General features: G+C 45.3%; 2 protein-coding genes across 4 annotated transcripts in view; one reads left to right on the top strand and one right to left on the bottom strand.

Moving 5' to 3' along the window:
• Window positions 1-4,988, top strand: part of Kif7 (kinesin family member 7) — a 17,815-nt gene extending 12,827 nt beyond the window's left edge. For 2 of the 3 annotated variants that reach the window (XM_031387071.1, XM_031387070.1), the window contains exons 12-19: window positions 429-626; window positions 847-972; window positions 1,135-1,311; window positions 1,645-1,860; window positions 2,492-2,698; window positions 3,461-3,659; window positions 3,747-3,893; window positions 4,181-4,988. In XM_031387071.1, coding sequence (XP_031242931.1) covers window positions 429-626; window positions 847-972; window positions 1,135-1,311; window positions 1,645-1,860; window positions 2,492-2,698; window positions 3,461-3,659; window positions 3,747-3,893; window positions 4,181-4,548 — 1,638 coding nt within the window. In that variant the 3' untranslated portion in view covers window positions 4,549-4,988. The remainder of the gene's footprint in view (window positions 1-428; window positions 627-846; window positions 973-1,134; window positions 1,312-1,644; window positions 1,861-2,491; window positions 2,699-3,460; window positions 3,660-3,746; window positions 3,894-4,180) is intronic. The other variant, XM_031387072.1, reaches the window with a different exon arrangement.
• Window positions 4,989-5,283: 295 nt separating this feature from the next.
• Ticrr (TOPBP1 interacting checkpoint and replication regulator) overlaps window positions 5,284-18,234 on the bottom strand; it is a 40,551-nt gene continuing 27,600 nt past the window's right edge. Inside the window, exons 15-22 of the mRNA XM_031387068.1 lie at window positions 17,535-17,696; window positions 14,950-15,040; window positions 13,424-13,482; window positions 12,220-12,351; window positions 11,113-11,270; window positions 7,278-9,411; window positions 7,040-7,165; window positions 5,284-6,452 (exon numbers count right to left, since the gene is read on the bottom strand). Coding sequence (XP_031242928.1) covers window positions 6,343-6,452; window positions 7,040-7,165; window positions 7,278-9,411; window positions 11,113-11,270; window positions 12,220-12,351; window positions 13,424-13,482; window positions 14,950-15,040; window positions 17,535-17,696 — 2,972 coding nt within the window. The 3' untranslated portion in view covers window positions 5,284-6,342. The remainder of the gene's footprint in view (window positions 6,453-7,039; window positions 7,166-7,277; window positions 9,412-11,112; window positions 11,271-12,219; window positions 12,352-13,423; window positions 13,483-14,949; window positions 15,041-17,534; window positions 17,697-18,234) is intronic.

Here is an 18,234-nt window from a genome sequence, read left to right as displayed (position 1 = left end):
AGTGTGTGTGTGTGTGTGTGTGTGTGTGTGTGTGTGTAGGTCAGAGGATACCTTTTGGAGTTGGTCCTCTCCTACCATGTGGATCCCAGGGATCAAACTCAAGTCAGTCACTGGACTTGGGGAGCAAGCACCTTTACACACTGAGCCATTTTGCCAGCCCAGCAGGCAGACTGTTCATGGGTTTGTTAGATCATTTACAGTATGGAGAGAATGTAGCATATATAATTCCCCCATGAATAGTAAGAGTTATGTAGCTACTGTTGTTGGTGTTCTGTTGTCATTAGCCTATATCCACCTACCTTTTCCCCTTTCCTGTGTCTCTCTGTTCAACCATCTTTTGGCCCCACCCACCCTTGATAAATGCCAAGCACTCTGCCAGGCTCCTATAACCCCTGTGCATAGCTCTGTGGCTGCTGTGTGGGTCTCAGGTGCTGAAGGAGAAGAAGCAGGCAACAGAGCGGCTGGTGTCACTGTCGGCTCAAAGTGAGACTCGGCTACAGGAGCTGGAGAGGAATGTGCAGCTCATGCGGAGACAGCAGGGGCAGCTGCAGAGGCGGCTCCGTGAGGAGACAGAGCAGAAGCGGCGCCTAGAGACGGAGATGAACAAGCGGCAGCATCGCGTCAAGGTCAGGCTCTGGCCGTCTGATGAGGGGTCTGTCTTGTTCCCAGTACTCATAGCTACATGATCTTAGAAACAGGTTACTGTAGGTTCTCTGAGAGTGGCTTATCTTCTCACTATCAAGAATTTAGAGGAAACTTGAGGCTATGGGCACATGCCATGGCCTTGTCCCCCAGGCTTTCTCCCCACCCTGCTTCCTCCTCTCCTCACTGGGCCTCCTCCCCCAGGAGCTGGAGCTCAAGCATGAGCAACAGCAAAAGATCCTGAAAATCAAGACAGAAGAGATCGCAGCTTTCCAGAGGAAGAGGCGCAGTGGCAGCAATGGCTCTGTGGTGAGCCTGGAGCAGCAGCAGGTGCGGCTAGGCTGAGCCTGTGTCCTAGTGAGCTTGGCACCTGTTCACTGCCAAGTTCCACTGAGGATTTGCTGGGGGATCTGCTGCTCCTCTTGGGACCTTGGGCAATGGCTCCGGCTAGAGACAGGTACTGAGGTCCCTGTCTCTCCGACTGTCCCTCAGAAGATTGAGGAGCAGAAGAAGTGGCTGGACCAGGAGATGGAAAAGGTGCTGCAGCAGCGGCGGGCGTTGGAGGAGTTGGGAGAGGAGCTCCGCAAGCGGGAGGTCATTCTGGCCAAGAAGGAGGCCCTGATGCAGGAGAAGACGGGGCTAGAGAGCAAGCGCCTGAGGTCCAGCCAGGTGAGCACCCATCACAAGGTTCCTGGCCAAGGGAGGCCCTGCAGGGCAGGGTATAGATAGGTGAGAGTCTCTGAAGTCTTGTTCCCATCATCCCTTCTTTAACATTAGAGCCTTCCTCTCTGCTTGCATGATCCTCCTCCTCTGGGCTATCTCCTGCATAGACGTTTTGGTCCTTTAAAGGGCCCTGATCCCTGAACAAACATCTGGGCTATGTGTAGGCAAAGGAAAGACCCATATCCTCCTTAGCATCCAGTGAGCAGTCTAGGCACTTTCTGTGTCCTCTCTGAGGATAGTACCTGCTCCTTCTCTGACACACTGGCTGTGCTGCCTCAGGCCCTAAATGAAGACATTGTGCGTGTGTCCAGCCGTCTAGAACACCTAGAGAAGGAACTATCTGAAAAGAGTGGGCAGCTGCGGCAAGGCAGTGCCCAGAACCAGCAGCAGATCAGAGGGGAGATAGACACGCTGCGCCAGGAGAAGGACTCACTGTTGAAGCAACGCCTGGAGATTGATAGCAAGCTGAGGCAGGGAAGCCTGCTGTCACCTGAGGTAGGCCACCGGGAGCCACCAGCTCCGTCCCTACACGTCAGCTCTCTGATCCACCCGTTCTTCTGCCCCCTCTGTCTCTTTGCCCTGGATCTCTGTCAGCACTGGCCTTGCTACTTTAGGACATAGCGCCCTGTGGGTGTTATGCCCTGTGGGTGTTAAGCCTTGCAAGACAGAGGGAGATTGTCCCTTTGGCCCCATTGATGCATGTGGGACTGTGTGGACTTCTTAGCTCCCTCCCAGTGGAACTAGACACCCAGCTGTATGTGAAGTGCTCTTCCTCTGAACAGAAAGCCTGCATTGCAGAAACTTACCCCTGGTTGTCTGTGGTCTTAGGTAGGCCCAGCTCAGCTTTCTGAGGCTCCCCAGGCTTACCCTGAAGTGGATGAGCACCTGAGATCGCAGCCTCACAGCACTGTGTCTTTCATACTGCATCAGGCTGTGGCCAAGTATCCCCGCTGCTGCTGCTGCTGCTGCTGCAGTAAGGGGCACTTTTGATAATGTCAAGACACTCTCAGGCTGAGGGGACACTAAAGGCTCAGTTGTATATGTGTGTTGGCTGCAGTGTATCTGCCCAGGACTCTGTGGTTGAGGAAGTCTGATACCCCTCCTCCATGAGAGCCTGTTCTTCCAGGAGGAGAGGACATTGTTCCAGCTGGACGAAGCCATTGAGGCCCTGGATGCTGCTATCGAGTACAAGAATGAGGCTATCACATGCCGCCAGCGGGTGCTGCGGGCTTCGGCCTCTTTGCTGTCCCAGTGTGAGATGAATCTCATGGCTAAGCTCAGCTACCTTTCCTCCTCAGAGACCAGAGCCCTGCTGTGCAAGTATTTTGACAAGGTGGATTACCAGCGCAAACCCCTTGCCTTTGCTTCCTTTAGCTCATTGGAAGGCCTGCTGGTATCTCCAAGAAGTGTGTCCCTTTCTCCCAGATGAGGGGACAGGGTCAGCTCTACTCTCCATTCTTTTTGAAGCCATCTAGGGAATGGCTTAGTTTTCCCCAATTTATGGTCTGAAGACCCTCACCTACAGTAATGGGATTTCAAGAGGGGATGGTTTTGCATCTTGGGACATATATGGAGGCATTTTTGTTTGCTATGATGGAAGGAGTAATAACCAGGATGTTGCCAAATGTTTGTACTATTTTTCTTTTTCGAGACAGTGTTTTTCTGTGTAGTCCTGGCTGCCCTGGAACTCACTCTGTAGACCAGGCTGGCCTCGAACTCAGAAATCCACCTGTCTCTGCCTCCCAAGTGCTAGGATTAAAGGCTTGCGCCACCACTGCCTGGCACCAAATGTTGTATAATCGGTCCTACAACCAGGAATCACCCAGTGCCAAGTGTCAAATGCCTTATTCTTTGGTTGAGAAATCCTGGTCTGGGTGCAGTTTTACTTCCTAGCAGCTCAGTACTATATGGTGGGAAAGGTCTGTGTTAAGTTCCACCTGGAGAACCGGCTGACTGTTGGGACCTCACTGTCTAGAGCCCTGTGTCAGAGGAAAGACCTGGTGTGATTTCTTTGCTGTCTTGTTTACCAACTGGCTAAGGATTACTTAGGGAAAGGCACTGATGTGGTAGCTGAGCCTGGCTGATCTTGGGACAGGTGGTGACACTCCGAGAGGAGCAACACCAGCAACAGATTGCCTTCTCGGAGCTGGAGATGCAGCTGGAGGAGCAGCAGCGGCTGGTGTATTGGCTGGAGGTGGCCCTGGAGCGGCAGCGCCTGGAGATGGACCGCCAGCTGACCCTGCAGCAGAAGGAGCACGAGCAGAATGTGCAGCTGCTCCTTCAGCAGGGTAGAGGTGAAGGCTGGGGGTGCTGGCTGCCCCAAGCCCAAGGTGCTATCTGCCCTGCCCATAGCCCCTCACCAATCTGTCTTTCCATACCAGACCACCTTGGCGAGGGGTTAGCAGACAGCAAGAGGCAATATGAGGCCCGGATTCAAGCTCTGGAGAAGGAACTAGGCCGACACATGTGGATAAATCAGGAGCTGAAGCAAAAGCTCAGTGCAGGAAGCACGGCAGGCCAAAGCCGGGGTAAACACTATTGTCCAATTTGGGTCTACACTACTGGGAAATTGAGGGAACACAGCTTCAAAGTCCTACTTAGCCAAAGATGATCTTGAGTTCCTGGTTCTGGGCTTACAGGCCTGTGCCTGTATGTTATTACATACAGATGTTAATACATCTGTATTACAGCCAGATGCCTCAGATGTACTTCTATTGGCTTATTTCAAGTTGCATATTGTTCAGGGGCTTTGGCAAGCTGGGTCTGGGGACACCTCTGTCTACCTCTATGTCTGACAAAGATACTGTTGTGACAGGTTGTGAGAGGAGAAGCCTATGCCTGGAAAATAGGCAAGGCCTTGGAAATGAAGATGGGCTTCATCCCGCAGCTCCTGAACCTCTCTGGCAGTGCTCCTTTCTGGAAGGAGCGCCTCGTGTGTGGGATGAGATCCGGGACTTGGTCCATGCTCCACTACCCCTGACATGGAAACGCTCAAGTTTGTGCAGCGAGCAGGCCTCCTCTGAGGAGCCTAGGACCCGGGAGACAACTGAACCCCCAGTAGGGCGGGTGCTACCCATGGGTGAAGTGGGCTTCTCCTGGAACTTTGGACCCTTGCCTAAGCCCCGGTGGGAACCCCGAAGAACCAGCCCAGGGATGATCGACGTCAGGAAAAACCCCTTGTAGGCCTTGGTCAGACCCTGCCTCAGATTCCAGTCCTGCTGAGAGGAAAGACTGCCTGTTTTGCTTCTATGAAGGACAGTCCTTACTTCACACTGTAAATCCAGAGTCTCATCTTTACACCAGTTGGAGTCTGCAGATTTGGGCCACACCCAAAAGAATTGGATTTTCCCCACTATCGTACTTAGCAGTCTTTCGTTTTTTTTTAATATATGCAAACTCCCTCGGCTATAGCACCTGACTGCTACCTTTTCATTTGTGGGACAGCTCTGGCTTTAAGCCTGTATGCCCAGAGTTCTGGAGATAATCCAAGACTTGTCACAAAACAGTCAGTGGCAACGGGGTTACAGCTTCAATGGTCTTATACAGATGGGAGGACTGGGAAAATTATTAGCATTTTTAGAATTTTTAAAAATATCATTTAATAATAAACAGGAATAATCTCATTATGGCTTACACCTTAAATGTGTCCCCCCAAAATTCCTAAAGACTGGTCCTCAACTGAGAGGCAGTGGAGCCTTTCAGAGTTGGGGGTCTGGTGGAGGTCAGGTTATTGGAGAGCATCCTTGAAGGGCATATTGGAGTCCTGCCCCTCCTCTCTACTTCCTGGCTGCCCCACTGCCTGTGCACAGGCTCCCATCAGGACAAATAACTATGAACTTAGAGCCAACTTGAAACCCTTCGTTCTCTACTCATCAGTGTTACTGGGAATTGAAAGCATGCAAGCACTCTAGGGCTGCCTTTTCTTTCTAGTTGTTTACCTCAAAGTGAACATATCTCTGAAAGGAGAAATGGGAGTTTCCAGGAAGAGCCCTGGGACCACAACAGGGTTGAATCTTCTGGGGAAACTGAGAAGGTTCTAAATCAACCCACACTGCAAATGAGGCTCCTGCCAACACTCCATAGCAAGTTGGTTTAGTTGATTACAGGTCAACACAGGTGTCAGTCAGCATATACCAGGCGAGGACTTCATGAGGTGGCTGCCTTTCTGGGTAGACCCTGCAATATGATTGCTCTGGACCATGGCCAGTTATTCCTAGGCAAAAATGCCAAATGCTAAGTTGCCAGGATGACTTTATTGTTGCCTCACTTCTTGCTGTAGTCTTTCACTTTATAGGTCTTACTTTATGAAGTACCACTTGTGTCGAAGAACTCAAGGCTTGGCAAACACCAAGAGACTATGTCAAGGTTCCCTTTTTTCTCTTTCACAGTATGGCAGTGGTCCTCTGAAACACCAAGGCCTGGAATGGGATCTTTGATTGGGCTGAGTTATATATAGTACCAGCTGGCCCACTAGATTTTCAACCTTCCCCCAAAAGGGTCAAGGCCTGTTCTCATATGAAGACCACGAGAGGGATTTTTCAGACCATGAGGCATTCCAGTGGTAATTTGAACAATGACTATGAGAAAAAGCTTAAGGACTTTAATGTCTTTTGTTGTTTTTGAGACAGGTCTCATATAGCCTAGGTTGTCTGTCCTTGCGCATGTGTATAGTCAGAATCTTCTGATGCTTCTGTCTCCATCTCCCAAGTGCTAGGGCTGTCCATAGGCTTACTACCATACCCTCTATAGTCTCCAATTTCTTTAAGGCCACAGGGACCTAGCTGCTGTCATCTTGTGAACTTTCTCAGTTCCATGAAGTCCTGGCCACTCTTGTTCTGGGCACATTGCTGGATTGATGGTATGAGTCTGGCATTGTTACTATACCCAGAGAAAGCCACTCTGGAGTCCATCTCCTGAATGCAACAGATCTGGCCAGGGTCATAGCATTCCTCATTTTGAGTGCTCCAGCATGATGGGCTAGCTAATAAGCTTCTTCCTCGTGTAAGTTCTGAAAAGCCGTTTCCGAGAGAAGGTTTGGCTGAAAGGAGACTCTTCAGCCGCGGAGGGAAACACAGCCACATCCTCATCTAGGAAAAAGCAGACTCAGTGAGGCCTAAATAAAAGACAGCATGACCCACAGAGGGTCACACAAGCAACTGAAAATGCAAAGTACTTGCATGTGTGTCCGCACAGAAGGCTTTCTTTTGGGTCTTGGATGAGTGGGGTTTGTTACTGTGTGGCTGAAATGATTTTGTGATAAGAGAGCCACCCAAGTCCCTCACCTTAAAGGTTTCTAACCCAGTGTCATGAGCAGCCAGAGCTTGTAGTTTATGGAAGGGCCAGAAGATGGGAAAGCCTAGAGCCTGATGGCAGAACCTTTGTGATAAACGTGGATGTAAACCTGCTGTGAGGAAGTGGCTGGCTCTGATTATCCACTTGTGCTGCCAAGACCACAGCCCAGCAGTATCATGGCATGCACACCACTTCGGTTGCCTGAATAGTTAGGGAAGATTTGCAGAGGTTTCTCTTCAGATGCCCCAAGTTCTACCATGAAGCCTCTCTGGGAAGAGTATACAACACTGCAGAGTCAAAAACATCTTCCCACATTCTGTACTCAAGAGAACTGTGCAAGCTCACCCACAGGAGAGCTCAGCCCTGGTAGCAGGCAGATTACCTTTGGTGTCCTTGCTATGAGAGGAGGGTGTTCTTCCTTGGAATAGCAGTGGAGACTGGGTCAGGGCCTGCAGACCACTGGCAGAGAGGCAGCTTCGAACCATGCAGCCAGAGGGTGGGGTGGAGCCTAAGGAGATGCCACAAGGTAAGTGTAGTCCCACAAGACTTCAGGCCACCCAGAGCTCCAAACACCTCACCCGATAAAAACCATACCATGTTGACTTGAAAAATAAACTCACCAGAAACAAATACCTCGTCGTCCCCTACAGAGGGGAGTGGTGGTGTACTCCAGTGTGGAGAGCACTCTTTATGCTTGCTAGCTTGGGGATCCCCACTCAGGGAATCATAGACCCTTTTGACTTTGTATTCAGATTCTTCCTTGGCAGACAAGAATCTCTTTCTGCCTAATCCAAACTGTCCCCAGGAGGTTTCCTCAGCCATAGACACACTGTCTTTGGGAGGTGACTGGTCTGGCAATTGACACACCCCCTCTAGTTCAAAATCCTCCAAGACAGGAACCTTAGAGAGGTCTTGTTCAAGGCTTTGCTCCTTTCCCTCAGGCTCAGGCTCAGGCTCAGGCTCAAGCAGTGACAAAGACCCAGGAAGGTCCACACTGGCCTCGCCTCTCCCAGCAGAGGGTCCAGCACTGCAGTCCACTGCCCTCTTCCTTCGGGGCCAGTCTTTGATAATTTCAGGAGTGGTCTTCCCACTTTGCTTAGGGGATGGTGTCCACGAAACCCCAGCATCTGCTTGAAATGGAGAGGAGGTACTGGACGGGCAGTGGGAGGGAGTACAAGATTGGCAGATGAAGGTTTGACCCCCATTCTTGCCAGGTGTGCTGTGTGAGGGGCGGAGACAAGGGGGTGACAAGTAAGTGTGCTCAGTTCTACCGGAGGACTTACTGGCCTTGGGCATACAGAGAGCAGGGAGGGCACCCTCCTCTCCCAGAGGGTTTTCCTTTCCTAGGGCCTCAGCTTCCAAAAGAACTCCAGGGTCTATTTTTTTAATTCGGAGCTTGGGAAGGCCAGAAGCTTGCATCTCCAGCTCAACCTCATAGGTCTGAGGGCTGCCTGTGGCCTCAGAAGCTCGTGAACTCTCCTGGTGAGCAGAATCTTGACTCTGCTTTCTGTCTGCTGTGCAGCACAGGGTGTAGGACAGCAGCTCAGAGGAGCTAGACAAAGAGGAAGGAGCAGGTAGAAGAATCCCAGGGTCAGACACAGAGGGAAGCTCATCAGCAATGGTGTTCTCTGGTTTCTCATCTTCTTCCACTGGCAAGATACCACTTTTTACTTCTTGGCTTTTAAGCCTATGGAGTTGGGCTTCATCAATAAGAGGCAGGCACTTTGTGTCACTTGCAGTGAGCATAGGAGAGGACACATGCCAGTCACTCTTGAAACCAGTGCCCAGGTAACTCTGTCCTTCAGAAGATTGAGACTGCTCCTCTATAGAGCCTGTGACAGCTCCTGGGCTGGTGGCTGTGTCAAGCACTGGAGCAGCAGAGGGTCCAGGCTGGCACTCTGGGAAGTCCTGAGGAGGACAGGACTTCTTTCTACATAGTCTCCAAAGCTTAGATGGTGGAGAAGAGGGTATGGGGCAGATCATTCTCTGTGGGGTTCTAGGAGGAGTTGAGGGAACAGAACAAGAGACAGATGTAGTTACACTGGGTGACGTCTGGTGTTCTTTACAGTTCAGTCCTCCAGGAGGAAGGGGGGCTGACAAAGAGTTCCTAGGTCGATGAGGGGATACATCACATCCAGAAGTAAAATGTTCCTTTGGAGAAAGAGGTGAAGTACTTGTGGCTACTGGTTTCTTTAGGATTTTGAGAGCTTTCTCCCCCAATCTCTGTGGAGGTTCTTGTGCCTGAGAGGCCCTGGGGAGAGGGAGCTCTTTGTGCTCCTGATGCTTAGATGTGCCAGCAAGGGCTGTCCGTGGAGGGGTTCTGAAGGAGTATCTTATAGGGGTTAGACACTGACTCCTGGCCTGGCCAGCCAAAGGAGGTGAGGATGATGGACAGTAAGGATCTTCTGGACTGGAATTCACTGAGTGTAGCCATGCACAGTCTGACGAGCACTGAGATGACTGAACAGCAGATTCTCTGGGTGTGCTGGGTAGTTTTGTGAGGGGAGGAGAGGTCTCTTCTTTTGCTAGGGAGACTGTCTTTTGAGGAGTGACCTTAGTTGCAAATGAGTTGTAACTGTGTGAGGAGGGGGTGTGTATGGCTGCTTCAGAAATGGCCCCTTCAGTGAATGTTATTTCTGTATGGGAGTTTTGTAGTTTTTCTGGAGTGTACAGTAAGGTCTGTGCTGTACGAGGGAATCTTCTTGGTGTAGTTTTAGAAAAGCTTGGAGATTTTTGGTTACTCTTTTTGGGAGTCTGAAAAGAAAAAAATGCTTATTTCAGAGCCTGAATATTATAATTCATATTCTCTAAAGATTGTCTTAGTAAAGTCTAAGACCATTAGGAAACCAAACAGGAGATCTAAAGTCAGCTGAAAGAATGATCTTAAGTTGAAAACTAGAACAGTGACCTGTTCCCTCTCCCAAACATACTCAGGTTTTACTGGCACACTTTTCCTAAGATCAAAAAGGGTAAGGGTGGAGAGGGAAGAGCAGAATATACAAATACATAGGCATAATAATAATAATAACTTAGAAAGGCCATTCCCAAACCAAAAATTCCCTTCCTTTTTATTCCAATGCAGCTAAAAACTCTACAAAGTAGGGAAGTCAAATACATATCTTTCTATAACACTACTAGACTGACTCAAAGGAAGCCCAATCTAACAGGTTTTCGTGCTCAGTGAGAAAATAGCACACAGGAGCACAAACGAGGCTGTGAATCCAACTGAGGGACAAGGAAAAATGACTTATGAATCAGACATTAAAGAATGGATGCCTGGGGCCAACAGGATAGCTCAGTAGGCAAAGAGGCTCCCCATATAAGACTGGTAACCTAAGTTTGATCCCTGGATCCTTCATAAAGGTAGGAACAAAAGACTAACTCCACAGAACTCCCCTCTGACCTTTACACATGTACTATGACATATGCATATCACTACACACACACACACACACACACACACACACACACACACACACACTCTCAGAATTAGTAAGTACTAATAGAAAAAAGAATGGACATCTGCAAGAGAACGAAGAGACTAGAAAAGAGGGGCAGAGGGGACTTTATTAAGTGGGGAAGGCTTGGGCCAGCACATGGGCATGGTGGACCCCTGAGAACATGGGAAACTATCTATCTGCCCTAGGGAGATTGGCCTTGGTCATGCAGCTCTGTGGCATCCTCTAACAATGAAGCAGTTTCACTGCTTTTCAAACCAAGATGATCATTTCTGAACACAGGACTCTGCTTTAGGAAAACTTAGGGAACTTTGCTTTAGCAAGGCCAGATGGCAGATGGACCTTTCAGAAAGACCAGTTTGATTCAAATTAAAGATAACTGATAAAATATTCCAGGTAGAACTGAGGAGGGCAGGGACTATGAGGATGAAAGAGAGTTTGGTGAGCACAAAAGTCTGTAAATAAGGCAGGAATTAACTCAGTGGCTTTGTCTTGAAAGAGACATAAAGAGCAACCGCCAGGTTTTAAACAGTGACAGGCAGTCAAATGGGACTGGATGAAAGAAGGTACATGCTAGAAAAGCCTCTTTAGTGATCACACATATGGTAAATGCAGCCAAAGTAGTCAGTAACACCTCTATCTCCTCCTTTCTGCCTTGACCTCAGCCAAGCTTGCTGCTTTAGGCTTCCATGTTCCCAGTAATCACTCATCTGGCTTAAACCAGCCATCCAGATTCTTTTGGTTTCTTGTGAGACAGGGTTTCCATGTAGCTGGCTGTCATGGAACTCACTCTGTAGACCGGACTGGGCACACACTCAGAGCTCTGCCTGCCTCTGCCTCAAGTGCTAGGATTAAAGGTGTGCCCCACACCACTGTACCCCTGACCTTTATTCTCTACAGATCGCCAGCTTTCATTTCTACTGGAAATGTTGCTTCCTCAGCCACGTTTCAATGTTCCCCAAGATTGCAACATTTTAAATATTAAAGATTTTTATACCTCGTAAGCTGTAGATATCTCAGAATCCAACATGCTTCTTAAGGATCTCTTAATTCGGGCTGAACCCTTCTTGGAGGAGCTGGGTATCTCAGACAATGCCCCAAAAAGAAGTGTTTTAGGAGACTGAATACTTTGAGCTGGAAATTTTTCTCCTTGGTCTGCAAGTCAAAAACAACATTTAATTCTTCCTCAAGAGTTGTCCTCCCAATATACTTATTTTTTGGGGGGGTGGGGGAGGGGACAGGGGATGGGGACAAGATCTCCTTATATAGCCCTGGCTGTTCTAGAATTCATTATGTAGACAAGGCTGGCCTCAACTTCGTAGAGATCCACCTCCTCTGCCTTCCCAGTGCTGGTATTAAAGGCAAGCACCACCATGTCCAGCATTCCCAATATTATTAAAACAAGAAAGACAATGTTTTAGAGCAGTTGGGGTGGAAAATCCCAACTGATCATGTGCCAAACTGCCATCCTGAATTAAAAAAAAAAAAAATTTTTTTTAAAGATCTTATTTTTATTTTATTATGTATATAGGTGCTTTGCCTACATAGTCAGTATGCATGCACCACATACATGCAGTACCTGAGAAAGCCAGAAGAGAGTAATGGATCCTCTAGAACTAAAGCTACAGGGGATTGTTAGCCATATGTAGGTGCTGGGAATTGAATTTCAGTCCTTTGTAAGAGCAGCCAGTGTTCTTAATTACTAAGCCATCTTTCTAGGCCCTGTCTTCTTAGATTTTACTCTTATTTTAGATAATGTAGGCAATTGAAATAACTTACTTTAGTATAAATATACTGCATTTTTTAGTATAAATATAAAAACCTACATATTAGTCAAGCTAATCACAGTTAAAAGAATGAAGAATAAATATACAAACTGCTACTACCCGCTCACTTGGGATACTGTGTGTAGGAGTGAATGAGCTATCTAGAAAGCAGTGTGGATGACCAGCTGTAGGAGTTCATGGGAAGAATGGTTATAGGCCAAGGACTGTTCACTTTGATTATTAGCTGCTAATGGGGAAATATCAAATTATATGCTTCTTTTTCCCAAAAATGTTCCACCAAGTCAGCAGACCCATGCTTGACACCCAGGCCTCATTACCTGACATCTGCTGGAATGAGTGGATTCTTTGCACACTTCGAGACTTTGGCTGAGATACAGAATAGAAGGAGCCAGAATTTGTTCTGCTAAATGACAGCTGCTTGATTCGAGGACTTCTTCTCAAAATCATTTCTGCAAAACCAGAAGTGGAGCTGGTAAACAGGAGGACCTTCAGACTTAGCATCTTTCCATAATATCTAAGCAGGCATCATTCTATGACACCAGATTCAACAATGGCTTTAAGAGGTATCTGAAGTGTTTCTGAAAAATCTACAAGAGACTGATACAGTCCTACAAAAGATACTAGAAACCACCAACCTATGAGCTTGTTTGTTTTCCAAGTTTCATAAATTGCCACCTCTAAGCATGACAGAAAGAACAAAAAAGTACAAATAGTGTGATTCTCATATAAAACAAAACTAAAAACTAGGTTTGTTTGTTTGCTTTTTGAGAGAGGTTCTTGGCCGGGCAGTGGTGGCGCACTCCTTTAATCCCAGCACTTGGGAGGCAGAGGCAGGTGGATTTCTGAGTTCGAAGCCAGCCTGGTCTACAGAGTGAGTTCCAGGACAGCCAGGGCGACACAGGAAAACCCTGTCTCATAAAACCAAAAAAAAAAAAAAGAGAGAGAGAGAGAGGTTCTCACTTCTCTCTACCTATGCTTGCTCTCTATGTAGACCAGGCTTGCCTTGGATGCACAGAGATCCACCTGCCTCTGCCTTCCAAGTGCTGGAGTTGGGATTAAAGACAAAAGTGCTATCATGCCCAGCTCAACTAGGTTTTCTATATGTAATTACGCATATTTTTGTCTTGGAAGAATACATGGTAAAACTTTAAAAGTGTTTTTGAGTGCTGAGATTATCAAGCCATCAAAAAATGTTTTTTCTAGATTCTAATTTTTCTGCCAAAAACATGAGATACTCAAATGGTTTTTTAAAAAACTGCCCTTAATGAGACACATTTTAAAATAAGTCACAGCACTTCGTATAACATGGAAGTTGAATCCTTACAATAAGCCCTATTTCTATTATGTAAAAGTATTTCTTCTGCGGAAATTCAGTACTTTTCTGTACAGCAACATTTATGTATGTGTATGCTTGATCCCAGAGCCACCCCAATTTCTATCAACTATAATAATATGCTGAGTGACAAACACAGAAACGTTTTTGGAGAAACTAGATAGAATACAGCAAAAGGATGCACTCACCATCTTCTTTTTCAGGAGACTCTTCAACTACATGAATATCAGGACCAGGATCAGAAGACCTTGAAGAGCAACCAACACAGAGTCAATGCATTCATGACTCACAGATTAAAGACATGACTGGGCAAGCTGGCTCAGGGAGTAAGGTTCTTGAGCCAAGCACAACAATCTGAGTTCTCTCTCCAGAACACACAAGATGGAAGGACAGAACCAACTCTAAAAACTATCCTCAACCTCCACATGCACTGTTATGCAAGTACGTTCACACACACACACACACACACACACACACACACACACACACACACAATATAAATAAAAAGCAACAAAAAAACACATTAAAGATAGAAAATATCTCAACTAACTAACAAGATTATGAAAGTCTCTGTGTTTGACAATAGTGGCATTGGCAAGCCCTGACAATCCATGATTATTGTCACTTTTGTGTACGAGAGATGAGGACTGAACCACGAATCTTGCACAAGCTAAGAATCTACACCATTACCAAGCCTTGCTCCAAATATATAGAATTATGGAAAGTGAGATGGTTAGAATTTTTTAAGATTTAAAAAAAAAGTGCTCGCATGTATGTATATATGTGTGTGTGTAACATGTGTACAGGTACCCACAGAGACCAGAGCTATTAGATCCCCTGGAGCTAGAATTACAGGCTGGTGTGAATTCCTCTACATGAGTGCTAGGTGCTGGGAACTAAGCTCAGGTCCTCTGTAATAGACTATGTTCTTAGTCACCCTAGAATACTTTTACTGTTAGAAGTACCTTGACAATATCAAAATTAGCTTATAAATAGAAGGGTTTTTTTTTTATGTCCATTACTACATTAAAAAAAAAAGAAAAAGAAAAGTACAGCTAAGAACTGCAAAGTCCCAGCAGTAATGTTTCCACTTCTGCCAAAGAGCTGCACTGTCTGTCAGCTTGTTAAGGACTTCTGACTCATCCCTCTCACTTCTCAGTTACCCTCTAACGTTCACAAGTGTGTAAAATCTGCACATGTCCAGTTGGATGTGGGACAGTATACGGTAGGTGTGTTATTTCCCCCATTTGTATTGAGATGTGGAAAGAAAGGCAATCCAACTGGGGATCTGAAGAAGAAAGGTCAGTGAGAGACCTGAGTTTTATTTTTTGCTTCTTATAGCTTAGATTGGGTGATGGAGAAACTGACACCTCAGATACCAAAAGATTAAGACAAAATTTACTCCCATGAGAGATAAGGTAAGCTGGATCTCCAGCCCTGCTTGGCAGGAAAAAGGACTCACCTCTCTTGTCAGCAGGAGAGTGCAGAAGATCTACTTAATGAAATACTGACCAATAATAAAAAGGAGTGGATTGATACAGGTAACATGCATAAGTCTTAAGATAATTATGCCCAATAAAAGAATGGAATAATGTATATTGTTTGACTGTCAAGAAAATATAAGCAACAGGGTTAAGAATTAACCAAGATGCCTGTAAGATGGTGCTGAAGGTAGCCTGGGAGTATGAGGGATCTGGATAGGGCTGTCACTCACCTGCCCTTGATTTGTCTATGGAGCAGCCTCCTGGAGATTTGCTTGTGAACTGGGGTCTCAGCCACACTCTTAGTCAGCAGTTTGCGATAACCTAAGATGCAAAAACAGTGTTGACTATACATCTCATTTAATCTTTTCAGGCAGCAGCATGGGAAAGGATGCAATCTGAACTTATATGAGGCTTATTACCTAGCTAGAGGATGCTAAATTCTCAGCTAGATTCTAAGCCTTTAGGGCTCAACAGAATACAGCAGTTCATCAACCTGATTAAAAACGACACAAGCCTACCTGATGAATGTCTTAGTCAGAGGTGGATCTCTGAGTCTGAGACCAGCCTGGTCTGCATAGCAAGCTCTGGGCCAGGCTGGCCAAGGCTACAGAGTGAGACCCTATCTCAAAAGACATAAGCCAATGTAAAATATTTTAAAAATCTCTGTGGAATGACTTCTGACATTGGATCAGTTTCAGCACTCTCAAACAGCAATGGCTTTGTTCTATAGCATCTATCAGTAGATTGATTGTTAATTTTTTTTTTCTTTTTTCTTTTTTGGCTTTTTGAGATAGGGTTTCTCTGTATAGCCCTGGCTGTCCTGGAACTCAATAGGCTGGCCACGAACTCAGAAATTTGTCTGTCTCTGCCTCCCAAGTGCTGGGATTAAAGACATGCGCTACCTCTGCCCGGCTTGATTATTAATTTTTAAGTGCTTGTGTGCATATGAGTTCTGTTGCTGATGGTGTCTAGAGGCATCAGATCTCCCAGGAGCTGGAGTAAAAGATGGTAGTAAGCCACCCAACATGGGTATAGGTCCTTTGGAAAAGCAGGAAGTACTCTAAACCACTGAGCTATCCTTCTAGCCCTCTATCAGTAGATTTAAAGGGTCAGGTGAAGTTTTTTTCTAATCTTTTTGAACCCAGATATTTATGAATTGCTGGTACACAATGATATAAGACAGAAACTTCAGTGTTACACACAGTGGAATGTTTTACAAAAAAGTAGGTTGGAAAAAACTACAAGTGAATAGCTACATATGTCAATAAGAAAATGTCAGAAATCTCTGAGGGACTGAATAATCCAGTCATCCCATCTACTACATTATTAGTCAACAGCTAGTTCATAACAAAAACCAAAAGGTTGCAAATAATAAAGGATGTTAATTTCCCATTAACAGAGGAAAAAAACGAACTTGGCAGAAACCATCCCTAAAGTAGCTTAGACCCTAAAGTTATAGAAATGTTTTAACAACTTGTCTAAATATACTCAATGAGCTTATAAACCCATAGGTTAAAAAAAAATTAAAGGGCCAAGCATGGTCTTACTCAAGACCAGCCTGGTCTATAAGCAAGACTGCCGGAAGGAAGGAGGGAGGAAGGAAGGAAGGAAGGAAGGAAGGAGACCATATGGATGCCTAAAAAAAATCCTGAATAATGCCAACATCAACAGAGATGCTAACATGGAAGGGGAAACCTCATAGCCCTAGACAAGGCCTAGACAAAGAACTACTGGCAACTAATGACTGCTGAGAGAGAGAATTAAGTCTCTGTCAGGGAGATGCCCCAGAGTCAGTTATCTAATACCAAGTGTTCAGCCCTAAACTCATACATACACAAACAACACTAAACAGACTCATCAAGTTGTATTTATATATTTAATGTGTTATATATCTACACACATGTAAGTATCAATAACTAAAGAAAAAGAGATCATGAATCAGAAGGGGAATGAGGGAGGAATATGGGAGGGACTGGAGAAAAGAAAGGGAGGAGAAAAATGATATAATTGAAAATTTTATAAAAGATAAAAATAATTTGGTTAAGAAGGGAAAAAGAAAGGGAACAAAAGAAAAAAGGAAAGAAAAAAGAAAAGAAAGAAAGAGATCAACAGTCATATAACAAGCTTGAGTTTAGCTTAGGTTAAATGAGACTTACTTAAAACAACAAAAAAATACAGATGGAATAAGAAATATTAAGGGATTCAATCATGGGTCTGAGCAGGCAGAATAATCAATGAATGTCAAAAAGAAAAAAAAAAAGTCATCCAAAATTAAACCACCTAACCAGAAAAAAGAAAAAGAAAAATGAAGATAGACTGAAGAATGCTCTTATACTATAGCAGCATGCATGCCACCACATGGGAGTTCTAGAAGGTGAAAAGACAAAGAGGCGGAAAACTTTACTGAAAAGTGGTTGAAAACTTCCTGAATCAAATGAAAGACATGAACCTAACCACTCTAAGTTTAATGGACTTCAAGAAAGATAACCCCAAAGAAATCCACAAGACACCTTATTGTCCACACCCCGCCCCAAAACAAAACCAATAACAAAAACTTAAAAAAAAAATAATAAATAAAAAGAAAAAAGAAAAAAGAAAAGCCAACAAACTAAAACACAAAGTAAGTAGAGGGAAGGAAAGTGAGGTCAGAAAGTCAATGGAGAAAAGTTCAACTTTCCTCAAATGATCAATAAAATTGGCAAACCTTTAGCTAAACCAGTCAATAAAAAAAAAAAGACTCAATTGCTAGTTTGGGAATAGAAGTGGGAACAAATGTCACCAGCAGATTTGTTACAAGCTCTTTTTTTGTAGTTACCCTGAAATGTACTGCTTTTGGTCTTCTTGAACTTGTCCTGTTCATGGTGTAGACATTCCAAAGTTGATACAGAATGGCTTCGAGGCAGACCCTTCTTTAGCCCCCTCTTTGAAGGAGAAAGCATTTCCTGGTTGAAGAGATTTCTTCGAACTTTTGTTACCTCTAAAAGCAGAGAGGGAGAGATAGGAGATTAAAAAAAACCAAAAAACCAAAAAAACCCAACTTATGTTGGTGTCAGCTAACTGAGCATGGCAGACCTAAAACCAAAGCTGCTTAGGGAAGCCACTCTGTAGCCATGTTTTAACATAACTCTTTTAGATAGTACACTCCTGGGGCACCTCAAAACTCCTGACCTTACAGGTTACAAAAGTTTTCACATAGACTTTAGAATGAGTTAGAGGCCCAGTACCATTCTTCTAAAGATTTGAGTACACTGCAGCTGTCTTCAGACATATCAGAAGAGGGCATCAGATCCCATTACGGATGAGTGTGAGCAACCATGTGGGTGCAGGGAATTGGCTTCAGGATCTCTGGAAGAGCAGTCACTACTGAGCCATCTCTCCAGCCCCCACTATCATTCTTTTGCTTGTGGATAAACAGTTATCTCAGCATCACTGTTCAAGGTACACCCTCAATGAACTGTCCAGAATTATCAACTGAAATAATCCAAATTCATGTGTTTATTCCTTTTTGTTTGGTT

This window comes from Mastomys coucha, unplaced genomic scaffold (assembly GCF_008632895.1).
Source record: "Mastomys coucha isolate ucsf_1 unplaced genomic scaffold, UCSF_Mcou_1 pScaffold21, whole genome shotgun sequence".
In the NCBI taxonomy this organism is placed as follows: Eukaryota; Metazoa; Chordata; class Mammalia; order Rodentia; family Muridae; genus Mastomys; species Mastomys coucha.
This window is presented reverse-complemented; position numbering and strand designations above follow the sequence as displayed.